The sequence below is a fragment of the Nilaparvata lugens genome, chromosome 1 (genome assembly GCF_014356525.2).
Source record: "Nilaparvata lugens isolate BPH chromosome 1, ASM1435652v1, whole genome shotgun sequence".
NCBI lineage: Eukaryota > Metazoa > Arthropoda > Insecta > Hemiptera > Delphacidae > Nilaparvata > Nilaparvata lugens.
In genome coordinates this window covers 45,906,434-45,924,205 of record NC_052504.1, presented here as the reverse complement: position 1 = coordinate 45,924,205, position 17,772 = coordinate 45,906,434, and the positions used below count along the sequence as shown (strand labels likewise).

Here is a 17,772-nt window from a genome sequence, read left to right as displayed (position 1 = left end):
CTGAGAGTTTAATACTCTGAGTCTGCAAGCAATAATGAATGCCTATAAATTTATTAATCCATGGAAAGATGGAAAATAGAAATATAGAAGGAAGATCAATTATACAAAAAAATAAATGAGTAGGTAGGCTACATTAGAAATTTCACAGATCAGACTTCATTTTAATAGTTTTAAATATATAAGTAGATGGTACTATAAGTTAAGTGTTTGTTAATACTTTTAATGATAAAATTTGATATTTTATTCAGATTTTCAATGTTCTCATTTATTCCAAATTACTGTACCCTTGTAAAAGAAATAATGTTGAGCTCTTATTATGATTTCTAATAGCTCTGTATGTCTACATTACACATATCTACATTACAATAACTCTGTAGGTCTATTCATCACAAACCATGAACTGACTCATGGTGGCTTCTGTGTGGATCACAATAATTGCAACTTCCTTGAACACATGGGAGTATGAAGTCACCGTGATCTATCCAGTTATTGCTTACTATGATGCAGTGGTGATGGACCTGCGCCTGGAACCAAAGACCTCAAAGATGCATAGACTCACATGCAGCGCTAGTGTTGTACTTGGAATTGAAATCCGCCATTGAGGGGGCAACCTTAAGATTAACCTTAACCTTAAGATTATTACATACCAATGCCACCAATGCCTTTGTGATCTATAGTATTACAAATATATTATATAAAATAACTCATGCTAAAATACCTCAATGGCGGCCTTCAATTTCAAGTAAGAGCTATCATTGGGAAGGCATAGGCATTGTGGGTCTATATCTCTTTCAGTAAGGTCTTTGCCTGGAACTGGAGATTGATTCTGGTGCTGGACAGTCTGACATTGGGCCAATACATATCAAACTATCGGGGCAGACCAAATGCCTCTCCTCAAAACTGCTCTCAATAGTGTTTTTTGAAACAGTGTTATGAATTGTCCTCAGCCTGAGAATGTATTTTGTGCTTTCATTGACAACTTCGTGAGGGGTTCAACAGTCATTTTCCTGTGAAATCCAGACCTTCTAAATAATCATGTCAGGAAACCTGTAAGGAATCCTGGAAGGTCTGAAATATTATTGATGATAAATCATGATACACACCAAAAGGCTGGCACATACCAGAAATTTGATTGTTGCTCTTCATGCTAGGATTAGGATCACTAATGATGAGGGCAATAGACTTCATCTCCAAAACCATTACCTGAGAGCAAAGAGCATTTTTTGAGCTGAGGTTGATACTGCAAAAAGGGCAGAAACATGAACAGAATTAAATTGGTGGGTCCCATGTAAAGCTGCCTGGGACCTTGTAAATTGGATCTCCAAAGTTGGTACAAAGCCAAAATGTAAAGCAGCATCAGATGAGTTCAATGGCTTTTTATTGCAGAGGTGGAAAGGAATGTTGCTTCTATAAATGATATAAATGAATGTTGCTCCTGGTTGCAATCAAAACCGAGTGGAATTTGAAAGGTGGAGAGAAATCAGGCCAGCATAGATATTTTTCCTGTTGTTTGCAGTTTCAAGAACTCCTAGGTACATTCCAGACATCTATGGAGATACAGTTGGTGTGTTTAAATGTTTTGTGGATGTAATACATTTCTCTGCCTCTGTCTCACATGCTCAATGTCTGTTTATGTCACAGCTTTTTTCCTGATGTCCTGAAGTTATTCCACATGATTCCTGTCTTAAACAAGGTGACCTCAAGTCTATGAACAACTATAGACCTACATCAATCATTCCTACGTTGGATAAGGTGTTTGAGACCCTGATGGAGGAACATCTTGTGTTACACTTCCAGTGAAATTAACTTTTCTCTGATGATGCACAGTATGGCTATAGAAGCCAAGGATCCACATTTACAGCTGTCTCAGAAACGATAAATTATATTGTTGATGTCTTTGAGAAGAGGGATCTTGCTAATCTGAGCAATGCCTTGACTGTGTACCTCATAAAATCCTTCTTAAGAAGCTTGATAGGTCTGGACTTGGTGGTGGGGTGCTTGTGACACACAAGTACTACTTGACTGGAAAGGAAGCAGATCATATCCATCAGAGATGCTTTCTTGAAGCCACAGGGATTGGTGATGGCCCCCACTTTTCCTGGTCAAGATCCTGCATGGACTCCTTGGACTGGTGCTGATGATTGTGGATGACACTACAGCAATCTTCTCCAGAGGACAGATGGTTGAACAGGCTGGTTTGCAGGCTCAGCAGGTGTTTGATAACTCAAAGTAGTTGTAAAGAAGTTGATTGAGAGAAATAGGCTCTGCTCGAATGAGGGGAAGACTCAGCATCCAGTCTGCAGACTTTGCAGCCTTGCTGACTGAATTAATAAATCACCAGTAAAACTCCTGGTATTTGTTATTGATTCCAAGCCACACCAATAAATTTTGCACCGGGCTGTCATGGGTAGTCTACTCACTGCTTAGACTTGGAGCCCTCCTCAGCAGAAAAATTTGGTGATGGTGTTAAATTCCCATCTTTTGTATAGGCACCTGTGGTGAGTTGCAAGAGTATGGAGATGCTCCAGAAGAAAGCACTGAGTGATCACCTCAATGGGGCATTGAGAAAACTGTAGGCCACTCTTTGTTGAGCTGGGCATCCTTATGGTCTTCAATCAGTATACACTGTCCAGTCTGCTGCACGTCGAGGACACCAAGGACAGTATGCTGAGAACTGATCTCACTTGTTGCGGTATTGTCAGAAATATTTGAAAGAATATTCTTAATCCGTTTGACTTCTTTTCTTGACAAATCAAATGTACTCAACCGCTCTCAGCATGGCTTTCTTCAAGGAAAATCCACCGAGTCGGCCATTCTTAGGTTTACATGCACAGTTTTGGGGGCTCTAATCCCAGATGACAATAGGAGTCTTCTGTGATCTCTCCAGGGCTTTCGATTGTGTTGATAAAACACTCTTGATAAGGAAGCTTAGACACTAAGGAACAAGAGGAGCTGTGGTGGAGTGGATTGAGTCTATTCTCACAAACAGGAAGCAAACTGTTGGAATTTTAAATAACTACTATGACCCCTCGGTATCCTCATCTTGATTGTAAGCAGACAATGTCTCACTGCTAGTAAAAGGCAATAATCAACACTCTCTCCTCTCTAATTTAAGCACAAAATTAGAAAACTGTAACCTTTGGTTCAAAGCAAATGGCCTTATTCTCAATTCCTCTAAAACGACCGAAATGAACTTTGCTCTATCATCACAGACTATGAATCCTTTGAATGGTTCAGAATTAACTCTCTGCTCCTAATCACATTATTTCTGTTGGCACAGATACAAAATTTCTAGGAGCTACTATAGATGAGTCCCTGTCATGGAATACCCACATACAGCAGCTTTTAAAAAAACTCAGCTCTGCATCTTATGCATTGAATGTATTGAAAGACACATGCAGTCTGAGTGTCTTATTGAACGTTTACAGAGGATATTTTGAGAGCTTAGTCAAATATGGGATAGTATTTTGGGGTGCTTCGTCTCAATCAGACAGAGTTTCTAAAGCTCAACAAAATATAATGAGATGAGTCTAAATTCAATTTGAGGTTGAGACACCCATAGAGGGATATTTTCAAAAACAATAAAAATCTCACTGTTCCCTCAATTTATATTTATGTGACTCTCATGTTAGCTAACAAAAACCTCAATAGCTTGCACAAAATGAATGTAAGAGAAACTAGAACTCGAAATTTATTATTTTACCCAATGCACAGAACATCTTAATTTGAAAAGGGAGCACTATACAAATCAATTAAGTTCTTCAACCTTTTCCCAAACGAAACCAGAATCATAAATTCAAAATCTAAATTCAAGGAAAAGGTTTTGACCTATTTGACACCTGAAGCATTTTATTCAGTCCGAGAGTTTTTAGATGACCATTGAAAGCTTAACTTCTTGAAACCCAACCAATTGATACAAAATTGATACTTAATTCAATGTAGTCAGATTCAACAAGTAGCCCTACCTAAGTTGTTAATAAAATTAACTTATTCAAGGCATCCAGGTGTGTTTTAGTTCTAGTTCTAGAATTTTTACTCTTATTTGTTATTAATTTATTTATTGACTATTATTATTGATTATGTTGATTCTAATTTGTATATTGGCAAAGCTGAAATTCTCTACGTAGGCTACTGTAAATATGATGTAAAGAACGAAATCGCTAATGAAGAATTTGAATTCGATCTTCATGCATGTATCACAAGGAGGAGACTTGAAATTGACACATAGGCTGCAGAACCAACTTTGGCTGCAGAAAGGACTTCTTCCCTATCTTTAGACTGCGCTTCTACAATGCCTGTTAGTATGAATAACCTGCAGGGCATTGCTTTTAGAAACCCAGTTCAGAGCTGACTGGAGAGAAATCCATTCCACTCAGAGAGGGAATATTTTGATGCACACAAGGACAGTAAAGTTTGATTTGTCATCTTGCTTTTTTATGCAATCAATCCAGTAAACTGGTCATGGATGTGGAAGAAGGAAATAAGGAATTTAAAATTGATGATTAACCCCATCTCAAATATATTCTATTTGTCAAGAGAATAAAACTCATGATATAATAATGAAATTTCATAATTGAGATAAAATGTTTTGCCGGTTCATTATTTTCCATCATAGTCAACAAACAATTTGGCATCAGTGCCAAAAGGAGGTAGATTTGTTCAATGACATACAAGTATAGGAAAGCATTGTTAATCTGGTATGGACTTTACATAGTGAGTGTCAACATATGGTGAGGTCACCTTATAATGGTAGTTAAGAAAGATAAGAAAACAACGTTGCCGATCCTCGGTCTTGTCAATGCCTTCTATAATAGATGATAGCTGATACAGGTATATTGATGTAATATTAACTGTACATTCTCGTAAAAAATAATCAATTATATTTTATTGCGCAAGAAATTATATTTTTAAATAATTTCATCATGAATTTTCATAATTAAGATAAAATATTTTGTTTATTAATTATTCATTCTACAATGTTGAAAGACAATCTGGCAACAGAGCAAAGTAAGAAAGAGATAGCGCTATACGCTTTGTTGAATGATAGCGGTACCATTGCTAATCAAATAATGCCATTATAACGTGAACCTCATTATAGCTCTGTGTGAAATATACCTTCAAAGTACAATTCTAAACGGTCATATTTAAAAACGGAGAATTTAGCTTTGTCACTTCTGTTGCGCTCAGATAAGATAATCTGAGAGAATCATCATGATCAAAAACAAATCTGAACATTTGAAAAGAAGAAAATTTAATTGATCCTTCTTCAAATCATATCCATTTTGATCAGTTCACATAACTTGATAATCAAACTGGTTATTCCAATAAAGAATGAACAACTGACACATTATATTTGGCAACCACTCTATGACATACGCATCTCTTTGAGAAAAACCTTAGACCAGTTATAGATTAGACACGGCCCATTGTATATTCATACTGAAAGTCGATGAAGCCAACATCTAACTGCCAAATCCGCTTACCTTGACGTCACAAAAGTTTGTTGTGTAGGTGTTTGTGGTGTTTAACTTACATTGTTGTTATTCAATCTTGGTTGTGACGTCGAGGTGGGCGGATTTGGCAGTTAGATGTTGTCTTCAGAGGCTAGGCTTCCCAGCGTGTTTATTCTATAAATGGTCTAAGGTTAGATGTTGGCTTCAGAGGCTAGGCTTCCCGGCGTGTCTATTCTATAAATGGTCTAAGGGAAAAACATCGCATCCCCGAAAATCATACGGTAACGTATAATCAAACTATATAAAACAAATTATGTTTTCAGATGTAACATGTAAGCTTCCTGCTTCTTAATAATTATCAGAAAATATAAAATCATATCAGTATATTTTCATTTGAAAGCGAAGACTTGACCACCTAAAAAATTCTCATTAACCTTCCAGGTTCCATCATCCTTCAGATTATGTTTATTATTATAAAGTTTGGCTATACGTGAGCTTATGATCTTCTTGATTTTCACTCCTCTACGCTATCAGCTGTTTTCTATTTTCTCAATTTGTGAATTTTTAGGCTATCCTATTTTTCGTCGTTCCATTGCAAGTTTTTGATTGATGGAATTGTGCATTTTGTAAAACGTATCTACGTATAAGTTGTTAAATCATTAATCGTATTGTGCCTAATATGGCCTAATTCTCCGTAGTGAACTGTTTTACTTATTAGAATAGTTTCCGTCATTGCTTTGAGAAGATACTTTCAACATACATGCAACCACGTATGTAGCCTATGTATAGTTTTGTGCTAAGGAGTGTTAGAAAATTTTTGAAAAACTTATTCACTTATCATTAGAATACTATGGTGTTTATCACTACATCTTTTCTGATTCTAGAACAGTATACTATAAAAACACCAGGTGACTGAGCTGTGCTAAAATAACTGAAGTTATTCTGATCCAGTTTAATAAACCACAGTTAAAAACAAACTATATAATTTGTATTTGCAAGTTTTTAGTCATGGGTTGCTGCTTTAGTAGCTGTAGAGAAGAAGAATCTTCACAAAGTGGCGATCCCACCGAAAGAACACATCTTTTGGCAGATCCAGTTAGTAATATCAACACGTTGCATATTCAGAGGGTTCACAGCGATGACTTCCTCTCACAGTATCCTAGTTCCCTTCCGGAGAAAACAGACCAGATTTCAGCGCTAAACAGGATACTGCAAGAAACAGCAAACAATGTGATTGATGTCGCTGCCTTGGGTGCACACAACCTTGAACAGCACGAGTATGTGGAACGGATGAAACATTACAATCAGAAGTTGCAGACAGTTGCTGCTGTCAGCCACAAGTGGGTTCAGCCTCGAGCCAATCCGTGTCTGTTAGTCGACATCCCCGCTCCTGATAGTTTGCTGGGTGCAGCACCAATCTCATCTAGCAATTTTGTTCTCATCAAGTCAACTGTTGAAAAAGCAACCTTGGCTCTTGATAACTTGAAGGTGGAACACAAGGAAGAACTAGTCGTCCCTTTCAATATTCCTTAACTCTTATCTTACTAGATATTATCAAGAACGACTGCAATTAATGTGAATATCTCTGAAAAATGTTAATAAAGCTATGATTGTAAAAATTAGTGTAGGGCCTATAGTGAGAGGGCATGTAAATTAAAATTTAATAGACAATTTTTATATTGATAGAGTTCTCTAATGTAATTTTGCAGAGATCTTCATTATTTAAAGTATAATATTATTATGAAAGAAATTTTATTTTAAAGAGTTTATGCTTTTATATGAGGCAATTTTTTACCTTAATCAACTGTGACTGACGCTCTGCGATTCATTTTTCATTGAATTCTGTCCACATTGCTATGAAAACGCAAAATTTTATTCAAGCTCTCGTTCCCTTTTAAATTTATACTTTTTACAAATCCACCATTGTTTACTTGAGTGCATTGCCAAGGACTGGTGTTTCCTGATAGGCAATGTTGAATAGGTAGTTATATTCATTATTATTTTCTGCTATAAACCTACATCATTATTAAAACAAGTAGGATAATTCTATATTTTATAATTGAATTTCTGTATAATCTTACAATTGTTTTAATTATCCTATTATAATATTGTATTTTTATCATAATTCTCACCAAATTTATTCTCCAAGTTGAAGACTATCCATTTAACTAGTAAAATTATTCCCTAAAAAGCGTATTTCATCTCTTAAAAACTGGTCTTCCAACAAATCTGTGTTTTCTGAATGTTCATTTACATTGCAGTCTGTTATCTAGTCATTGTTTATCTCTGTGCAGAAGCTGTATAAAAACTAAATGTTTAATATATCTGTTATAAGCTCCTTATTTACTGCGTTCTGGAATATTATTGTTAGCCGCTTCAAATGTTTTACTTGTTTGTTTTTCTGCATCGATTCAATGAACTAGTCATCAATTACTGCATTTAGTAAATAATAAATTCAAGTACTATCAATAATAATTGATTTTTTATTAACAGACATGGCCATGCAATTTGAATATTGATAATGATATATTATTTACATTGGAAACAAGCTTACAACTAGTATTTATTTGGTGAGAAAATGTGTTAGTAGTAATGGACTATTGTGATTCCTTTTCAAGACAGCCTTGTATTGATTTTATTTTTATAAAATAATTAAATTGGCATTGATCTTTTAATGATATCAGTGTTTTTAATAATACTCAACCTGTACTCAACTACACTTTTGATAGCTATTTATAATGATTCATAGTTTTGTTACTTCAGTAGATAATAATATATAGCCATCATAAAAGAAACGCAAGTTATCACATCTTGAATGATAGAATATTGGGAATGATTGTCTTTTCAAGCAGTAGGCCTACTGTGCGTGTGTCTCATTGCACAGATCACGAATAAATTAGGGCTGTGTAACATGCTAAAAAAGACTATTCACTGGTGATATTTTTCAAAGTTTTTCCATTTAAAAACGTTTTCTCAGGAAAAAATTATAATCATTACTTTTTGAGATGAGCGCCTAAAGTTTAAATTTTTGGGACAGATCATTTCAAATTACGTGAGAGATAATTTCATGAAATTGTGAGGATTGATTCTTCAAGGTATTGTTGATTGAATAAAACAAAAATTCTTGAATAAGTTATTTCATTTAAAAAAAAATACTAAAAATAACAACCACGTGTTATTTACAAAAAAAATATATATATACCGTACCGAAAATAACACAACCAAAAGTTATTCCTAAGAAAACTTTTCTATTTTGGTAGCTTGATTGTCAACAAATCGAATACCTTCAAAAAATATCATGAGTAATGACTTTTATTAGCCATTTGCACAGCCTAAGCGTAGTTTTCTAGGTTTCAGTGCCGGTTGCACAACAGCCGGTTAAATTTTAACCGTGATTAATTCCACGAGAATCAATCAGAGAAGCCATTTTTTGAACAACCGGGCCTCACTGTTGTAACAGTGTCTGCTTGTGAATAGCTAGGCTTAAATTAATACAGTAATATACAATTATAACACTCGGAACCACTTCCCGTTGAACCTCCCAATTAAACTGTAGCCATTCATCTCATCTCCTACATCATTTGATCAAGGGTTGTGTGGCAGAGAGGACCAGGAGTCCTAACTCTGCCCTAATAGAGGCAAATAATCAATCAATCACCTTCGCATAATCTCAGTGCTCAAGTAGTTAACATCCTCTGGAACTGGAAAAAGTTATTCCATTGTGTATCACATGTTCATTGACATGGTAAATCAGCAAATTAATTCAAGTTTGAAGGTGAAATTCTCCATTTGCTTTAACTTATAAGCACATTTTTCTAGCAAAATACTAAAACAATGTTGGATTGATTTAACAGAAAATTCTGTGTTGTGAAGTTGATGTTTTAGTATAGCCTATATGAATGAATGAAATCTTCTTGAACTTTCTATTATTCAAAGCTCAAATATAGATATATCTATTATATATAATAATTCAATTCTTATAATAATTAATGAATAAATAAAGATTCAAGATTCGTTTATTGTCAGAACATAAAAAATGCTCAAGCAGTCACAAATTTAACATCAATATATCTTACGTCATAAAATTACACCACAATTATTAAGTATTTTAGACTGTAAGGATAGCAGTCAATTGAAAACAAATTTATCAACATCAATATAAACAGGTCATAAACTTACATTACATCAAGTTATTCATACTTTAAGGACAGCAGTCAATTGAAATATTTTTCACACAAATTTTGAACTGTCTAATCTCAAGCTCTTTTATTTCAACTCGCAACTTATTGTAAATTATTCTTTTTTCCAAATTCAACATAATGTGGTAGTTGCACTGTGCCATTCTGAGTGCTGTAGCTTGTTTAGTATAATCAAGGCCACCTCTAATACAAGGCCCCGGCCTACGATATTGCAACGTCGCAGGGTAGGCCTAGAATTAGATACATGATTGGTGAAAAAGATCAGCTAGTATTTTTTTTTATCTTTCTCACCAATCATGTACCTACCTATTAGATTCTAGGCCTACCGTACACTGCGACGTTGCAATATCGTAGGCCGGGGCCTTGTATTAGAGGTGGCTATGGTATAATGGTCTAGTTTAAAAATTGATGGGAAAAATCCATGCCAATATTATGAACTTATAAAACATTGAATTTTCTTCAATTTGATGTATAATTTCACTCTTTTGCACATTTCCCTACAACTGTTGCAGCAGCTGAGTGTGAAATCTTCAGTTTTGCAGCAATAGACTTGTTGACAAAGGAATTTGGAGGGAATGTTTTTAACAAAATTTTTGACTTAGCAGCTTTGTTGTAGGTTTGTAGAGCATCAAATTCTCTTTGAAATGATGTATTGTTTCACTATTCCAAGCGTTCGTTTCATTATTATAGCAACTTTAATGTAGGGGGTGAAATTTTCAATGCTGCTACAATTGATCATTTGACAATGACATTTGAAGGGAGTGTCTGTGACACATTTTTTGACATTGCAGCTAATTTGGACAAGTTAGTAGGTGAACATGGCGAAAATGCGCATCTTCATCCCCTCTGTTGACTGTGTGGAACCGCTGAGTTGACACTTGTTGCAAATATTAATATTATTGTAGCTGATAAACTACAATAGATTATATACATTTTAGAATAGAGAAACGTTTTTACAAGGTTAAATTAACTCTAAAATAAATTGGAGATTAAAGAAATGTTTACAATGATAAATATTGTTCAGAACTAAAATTGTTGTTGTCTGTATCTGTACACAGAAATACAATGAGAAAAAGCAATAAGAAATAAAATTATTACAATAACAGTAACAATGCAAATAGCATATAAATTACAGTATAAATATTGCTGAAAGGATGTGGTGTGTGCTGGAAGAAAGAGGGGAAAAAATACCTTGCCAACTATGGTTTTCCATGTAATAGGCAGGTAGGTATAACAGAAAGGGAAAGATGTGACAGGGAAGTGGAAAAAAGTGGTAGATAGACAGGGTTGGAAGAAGGTAGATAGGATGTGAAATAAGGATACAGGTAACAGTTACAATAATTCAAAGATTAAAAAAATAATTGCTTTTTATCCAATTAATGATATCCTGCTTCATTTTCTTTGTCATTTTAGCATTGTTTAGATGATGATCCGGAATTTTATTGATTATTATAGTACTTCGATAAATAAGTTGCTGTCTAATTGTTTCAATATTAATATTATAAGTATATCATATAATTATTTGAAGTAGATCCATTTAATGAGTTGTTCGTGCATGGAAAATTAGTTCTATTTTTATTAAATATTTAATAAAATTATCAACATTTAACTGTCTAATAGTTAAAACATTGAATTCATCAAATATAAGGTTTGTCGGGAAAAATGTGGGTTTATTTAAAATAGATTAAATGATTAATTTCAGCATCATGAACAGTGTTCTTCCAAATGGGAATTGCAGCACTCTCCCCCCTCCCCATATTGCATTATAGACTGTACTATAGCATTTTTTGTATTTTTTATTATGCTTGCTCAAGTCTTTTCTTGATGATTTTTTCAAAAATCTAAGGCTAAATTACTGATAGGACTAATTGGCCTGTAGTTAGTTGGGTCTGAGGGATCACAAAGCGGTTTTATTTTAGCTTTTTTCAAGTGGTTAGGAAAGTAGCCTTGCTAAAAACATTTATTGAAAATAATAGTGGTTTAGAGATCATGTGGGCTATTTTTTTTTAAGGATTAAATTACTATTTTTTTCAATTCCTGGTCTTTAATTATTTCTTAGTTCCTTAATAATATTGTAGATTCAACCTCTGAGAGAAGTGATATTCAAAAGAGAAACAAATCTTCGCAATGTTTCCAACTTTATAATAAAAGTTAAATTTCCTTTTAATCCTTCCACCCTGAAACTTTTTTAGCACTACTAGGATATCGGGGATGATATTATACATCCAATTCTGACGTTGAATTGGAAATTTGAAAAAGTTGCAATTTTACACGATTTGGCAACCCTGTAATTTCTTTGGATGGAGGGCCAAGTCTCAACTTGTTTTACACAAACTATAGGTAACTTAAATCTTTTTAAAGAGTATCAATCTATTCCCTCCTTATCAAATACCTAATGATATCAATACACATCAATAGGTAGCCATGGATAACAATACATAACCAGCTGTATTGATATCAATACAGATCAATAGCCATCTATAAGCAGCCTGTCTCCTTTATAGAAAAAATAATCCTCTTTTAAATCTAGGAGAGCAGCTTAGGATGAAGATAACATGTGCAAGGATTATAATATTTCAACCCAGCTGCAACTGGCATCAGACAAGAGAGTATACCTGTTTAATTATCTATAATTAATATAAGTGAATTGGATTCAGTGAATAGATGTCTATTGACATATTGATGAAAAATTAAGGGATGTAAATAGTTGAGACATGAATAATGTGAGAAGTTTGTTTATTAAAATAACTCATATGCATGTCATTTATCTATTAAGAAACGTCCTTATTGTGGTGCTCCAGAATAATTTAATCTCTTCCTGTTTAAAGTAGCAATTTTTTGAGCTACATACTGGTTTATGTTACTGTACCTCAATTCAATCTCAATTTTTGTAGCATTCAGATTTTCCTCCAGGATCCGGTGTTTGAACATTTCTAGAACAAATAACAGTTCAAAGTATACAATCTTTACAAATTAGAAAATAAGGATTTTATTTTCTGAATTAATCTGCTAGCAAATTTATTTAATAACCTAAAAATGTATTTAAATATGCATGACTCTTCCTCTCCTGAAAGGAAAGTTCAAGATAACACAAGAGCGTTTTTTTCACGTGAAAATTATGTCCTCACAGTTTTACATTATAACGTCATATTCTGGTGGAAAAGTCGAGAAAATCACATTTTTTTCACGTGAAAAAAGTGTAAATGTTCCAACTTTTCACGTGAAAAGTATGTGAAACTGAAACTTGAAAATAACGTTTTTTTGTTTCTACATTTTCACGTTATACTGAACATGTATACTGAACTCAGAAAAGAACATGAATAAAACGGTTTTTTCTACATTTCTTGTCCCACATTTGGTCATTTCTTTCGCATGAAAATTTCCAAAAATTCACATGAAAATAACGTTTTTGAAATACATTTTTACAATATTTTATCGTGAAAAGATGGAGAAGGATTACCTTAATTATTCTGAATGAATAACCTTTTCAATTCTTTATTTTTACATTAAAAAACTATAAATCTTATAAAACTTTTGAATAACCACAATATAATGTGAAGTAAATTCTCTACCCTAACTTTACAATAAATTTACACAAAACTAAATAAAAATTAAATTCAACTATAAAGTCCTATTCAGACAAATGGATTTTTCCTAGTAAGTAGTGATATATTATGCAATCTAACAGCTGGACACTATAATTACAAAAAGAAAGCTCATTTTCATTTGTAATCATTCAACAGCTGACAAATTTCAAAAATGTTTCATGTAAGCTTCTTTTTTCAGCTGTTGGACTTTGTATCAGCCATTTGTTTGTATTAGCTTTGCATCACCAATGGGGAAAAACCATAAATGTTTGGATGGCCAATAGGGAAATTTTTGCTTTAATAAAATGATGAAACAACAATAATTTATATTGAAATTGAATTTATTAAAACATCACAGTCCTCAACCCTTCAATAAGTTGGAGACTGTTGTAGATATAATACTGTAACTTTCAGGATAAGTTATTGGTCAAATACTCCACCTTTTGACATACAACTGAATTTCAACTCCTCATAAAGAGGTTGTAAATCAAAGATTTTGAATGTAAATACTCATTGTGTATTATCTTAAAAGCCTTCTCAAAACGAGAAAGATGAAATCAATAAAAATCTTCTATGATTCTTTTATCCAAAATGGCGGCTGATTGAAGTTTTGGTTTTTAAAGAAATAATTGATAAAATTCAATCAGCCGCCATTGTGGATAAAAGTATCATAGATTTTTATTGATGTCATCTTTCTAGTTTTAAAAAGGCCTTTATAATGATGTAAAGAACAAACCTTTTCTTTACAAACTTCAATCAGCCACCGTTCTGGATTCAAGTTTCATAGTACATTTTAATTGATGTTATGTTTCTTGTTTTAAAAAGCCCTTCAAAATAATGTACCACACAATAGGCGTTTACATTAATAATATTCCAGTTAAAACTCTTGAGTCACCATATTATACATTCTGAACCTAGTCAACCCCTTATGAAGGGGTTGAAATTCAGTTGTACCGTATGTCAAGAGTTAGAGTATTTGACCAGTAACATATCCTGAAAGCTACAGTATTATATCTACAACAGTCTCTAATTTATTGAAAGGTTCCCATACATATGACTCACCTGGTATGATTACTAACTTATAATGATTAGCACAAGCCTAGAGCTCATGTGGACATCACCCATAGAAAAAAATTGTTTGACTTCATATTCTGTTTTAAATTAATCAAAATTGAGACTTACTTAGATTTCTCTTTGCTGGTGAACCGAGTTTTTGGAGACTTCAGCCAGTATTTGATTACCATACTGCTTCTATGTCTTTTTATTTTGTGTTGGAAAATTTCATCACCACAGCTCCTATCAGAGATGAAACAAAAGTTTACTTATAATTAAACATATTTCAAATAATATTTTTTGACTAGAAAATTGGAAAACACACATGTTGCAAACACACAGTCTCACTCTTTCTTATTATATAAAATATATATTGCCAAAATGAGAGGACTACACCGATAGTTTTTCTAAATTGGAATATAAAGCTGTTAATATAAATAAATGAATCAATTGCTTGCTGGAAAAAGTTTAAATAAAGCCTGCCGGTCCTTTGCAAAATTCATTGTGCTTGTGCATCGTGTCATCATGATCATTCTATCGATAGACCCAAAATGTCGATATAATATCATCAATACATCGATAAATAATAATTATCGAAAATCAATAATTACATATTCTCAAACGTCATCTACATCTTTGTTTGGAAATGCATTATTCAAATTAGATAGTTTAAATAAGTAAAAGTAGAATACAATCCTGATTTCTACATATTTGAATGCAATAAAATCAGTTTTCCCCGGGAAAAAAGTTAGACATTCAAAGACTGCAGAGGAATGTGTGAGCAGTGGAATGTTTTGAGCCTATGTCCCGTCTGTGATTTAAAGTTTGCTAATCTTTCTTTCAGCATTCTAACAATTCATGGGCAACACATTTATGATGTTATCATGTGAGCCTACTTTTGAAAAACTAGGTACTGAATTTGAACAAAGAAGTAATAATTCACTTGTAGCCTATATCATAAGTGATCTAGCAGAATAGTCCAGAAACATAATTTTGAAAAGCAAAACTTTAGGTAGAATAAACAATAGATATTTTCATATGTTGCCCAGTAATTTAAAGTCAATAGTAAGTTACATATAAAAAAATCTGGTGTGGTACACTCACACAACTTTCCTTGCTCATATTTGAAACTACGATCAAACTTCTGAATATGTGTATATAGACTATAATTATTGTTTTCAGAGTACTTTTTCCTTAGAGAAAATCGTGAAAAACATGGTTTTTTAGTGATTATCCGCCATTTTTCTCAAAAATATTACGGAGCTCCTGCAATTTTCCCAGAAATGAGACTCATGTCAGTTGATAGGGCTCATAAATAGCTATCCATGGTATAAATTTGAAGGAAATCGTTAGAGCCGTTTTTGAGAAAATCGTGAAAAACATGGTTTTTTAGTGATTATCCGCCATTTTTCTCAATAATATTACGGAGCTCCTGCAATTTTCCCAGAAATGAGACTCATGTCAGTTGATAGGGCTTATAAATAGCTATTCATGGTATGAATTTGAAGAAAATCGTTAGAGCCGTTTTTGAGAAAATCGTGAAAAACATGGTTTTTTAGTGATTATCCGCCATTTTTCTCAAGAATATTACGGAGCTCCTGCAATTTTCCCAGAAATGAGACTCATGTCAGTTGATAGGGCTTATAAATAGCTATCCATGGTATAAATTTGAAGAAAATCGTTAGAGCCGTTTTCGAGAAAACCGTGGAAAACATGGTTTTTCAGTAATTATCCGCCGTTTTTCTCAAAAATATTACGGAGCTCCTGCAATTTTCCCAGAGATGAGACTCATATCAGTTGATAGGGCTTATAAATAGCTATTCATGGTATGAATTTGAAGAAAATCGTTAGAGCCGTTTTTGAGAAAATCGTGAAAAACATGGTTTTTTAGTGATTATCCGCCATTTTTCTCAAAAATATTACGGAGCTCCTGCAATTTTCCCAGAGATGAGACTCATGGCAGTTGATAGGGCTTATAAATAGCTATCCATGGTATAAATTTGAAGGAAATCGTTAGAGCCGTTTTCGAGAAAACCGTGAAAAACATGGTTTTTTAGTGATTATCCGCCATTTTTCTCAAAAATATTACGGAACTCCTGCAATTTTCCCAGAAATGAGACTCATGTCAGTTGATAGGGCTTATAAATAGCTATTCATGGTATGAATTTGAAGAAAATCGTTAGAGCCGTTTTCGAGAAAACCGTGAAAAACATGGTTTTTTAGGGATTATCCGCCATTTTTCTCAAAAATATTACGGAGCTCCTGCAATTTTCCCAGAAATGAGACTCATGTCAGTTGATAGGGCTTATAAATAGCTATTCATGGTATGAATTTAAAGAAAATCGTTAGAGCCGTTTTTGAGAAAATCGTGAAAAACATGGTTTTTTAGTAATTATCCGCCATTTTTTCCGCCATCTTGAATTGAATTTTATTGAATTTCTTATTGTCGGGTCCTCATGGTATAAGGACCTTAAGTTTAAAATTTCAAGTCAATCGGTTAATTAGGAATGGAGTTATCGTGTTCACAGACATACACACATACACACACACACATACACACACACACACACACACACACACACACACACACACACACACAGACCAACACCCAAAAATCATGTTTTTGGACTTAGGGGACCTTGAAACGTATAGAAAACTTGAAATTGGGGTAGGCCTACCTTAATTTTTTTTGGAAAGCAATACTTTCCTTACCTATGGTAGTAGGGCAAGGAAAGTAAAAAAGAAAAGCTACCGTAATCTGAAGGACTAGGTCTATCTAGTGCAATTGCTTTTGTATTCCTTATCCTTTCAGGAATATGTTCAGTAGGTGGTAATTTTGTAGTAGGCCTATTTTTACATTGACTGTGTTTAATTTTTCTTTCAAAGTGTTGTTTTATAAATATGACAAAATTTAAAGTGACGATAATCAAAATGTATTTGATCATTTTAGGAATAGATTGATTGATGATAGCCTATCAACAAATTAGAACATTTTTCACATGTAGGACTTTTATTGCACTGCAGCCTTATTCTACAAGAAGGAAACTCTTTTTTTTCAGTATTCAATTTTTTATTCTAACATGAGTAAATAGAACATAGAACAAGAAATTGCATCATAGCCATCAACAGAAGTTGGAGCATAAAAAGTGCCGGTGAATAGTTTTACAAATTTGATACAATAAACTTGAAAACCCAGCAATGTTTTTAGGGTCTTATGAATAAATGAAAGTAATTTCCGACTTTAATAATTTAAGAGGTTATTTCACAAGTTTTGATTTTGATATAAAGTTAAGTCAAAGAGGTTACGTTGTGTTTTCGTAAATATTGGTGAATCAGTTGCAGTTCCACTGAATGCCAGTCACAGTAAACGGAATTGCTCTGACAAATAAGCTACCAGCACATGTGCATACTTCTCTATGCTAGAGCATTTCTACAGCGAGACGTGCGTGCCTCACCAGTCACCAACAGTGAACTCTAAAC

General features: G+C 33.5%; 1 protein-coding gene and 1 long non-coding RNA gene across 3 annotated transcripts; one reads left to right on the top strand and one right to left on the bottom strand.

Annotated features, from left to right (window-relative positions):
- Positions 1-5,859: 5,859 nt before the first annotated feature.
- On the top strand, positions 5,860-8,131 carry LOC111051852 (ragulator complex protein LAMTOR1). Its single transcript, XM_022338429.2, has one exon. The coding sequence runs from the start codon at positions 6,462-6,464 to the stop codon at positions 6,984-6,986; it is 525 nt and encodes a 174-aa protein (XP_022194121.1). The 5' UTR covers positions 5,860-6,461; the 3' UTR covers positions 6,987-8,131.
- Positions 8,132-12,371: 4,240 nt separating this feature from the next.
- On the bottom strand, positions 12,372-17,706 carry LOC120352817. Of its 2 annotated transcripts, XR_005572113.1 has the most exons (3): positions 17,599-17,706; positions 14,422-14,535; positions 12,372-12,585 (listed from the first exon to the last, which is right to left on the bottom strand). It is a non-coding gene; the product is annotated as an uncharacterized LOC120352817 (long non-coding RNA). The 2 variants fall into 2 exon arrangements; XR_005572112.1 differs by lacking the exon at positions 17,599-17,706 and having other exon boundaries at positions 14,422-14,622.
- Positions 17,707-17,772: the final 66 nt, after the last annotated feature.

Excerpts from the sequence above, each read along its gene's own strand:
- LOC111051852 (XM_022338429.2), top strand. The coding sequence starts at position 6,462 with ATGGGTTGCTGCTTTAGTAGCTGTAGAGAAGAAGAATCTTCACAAAGT.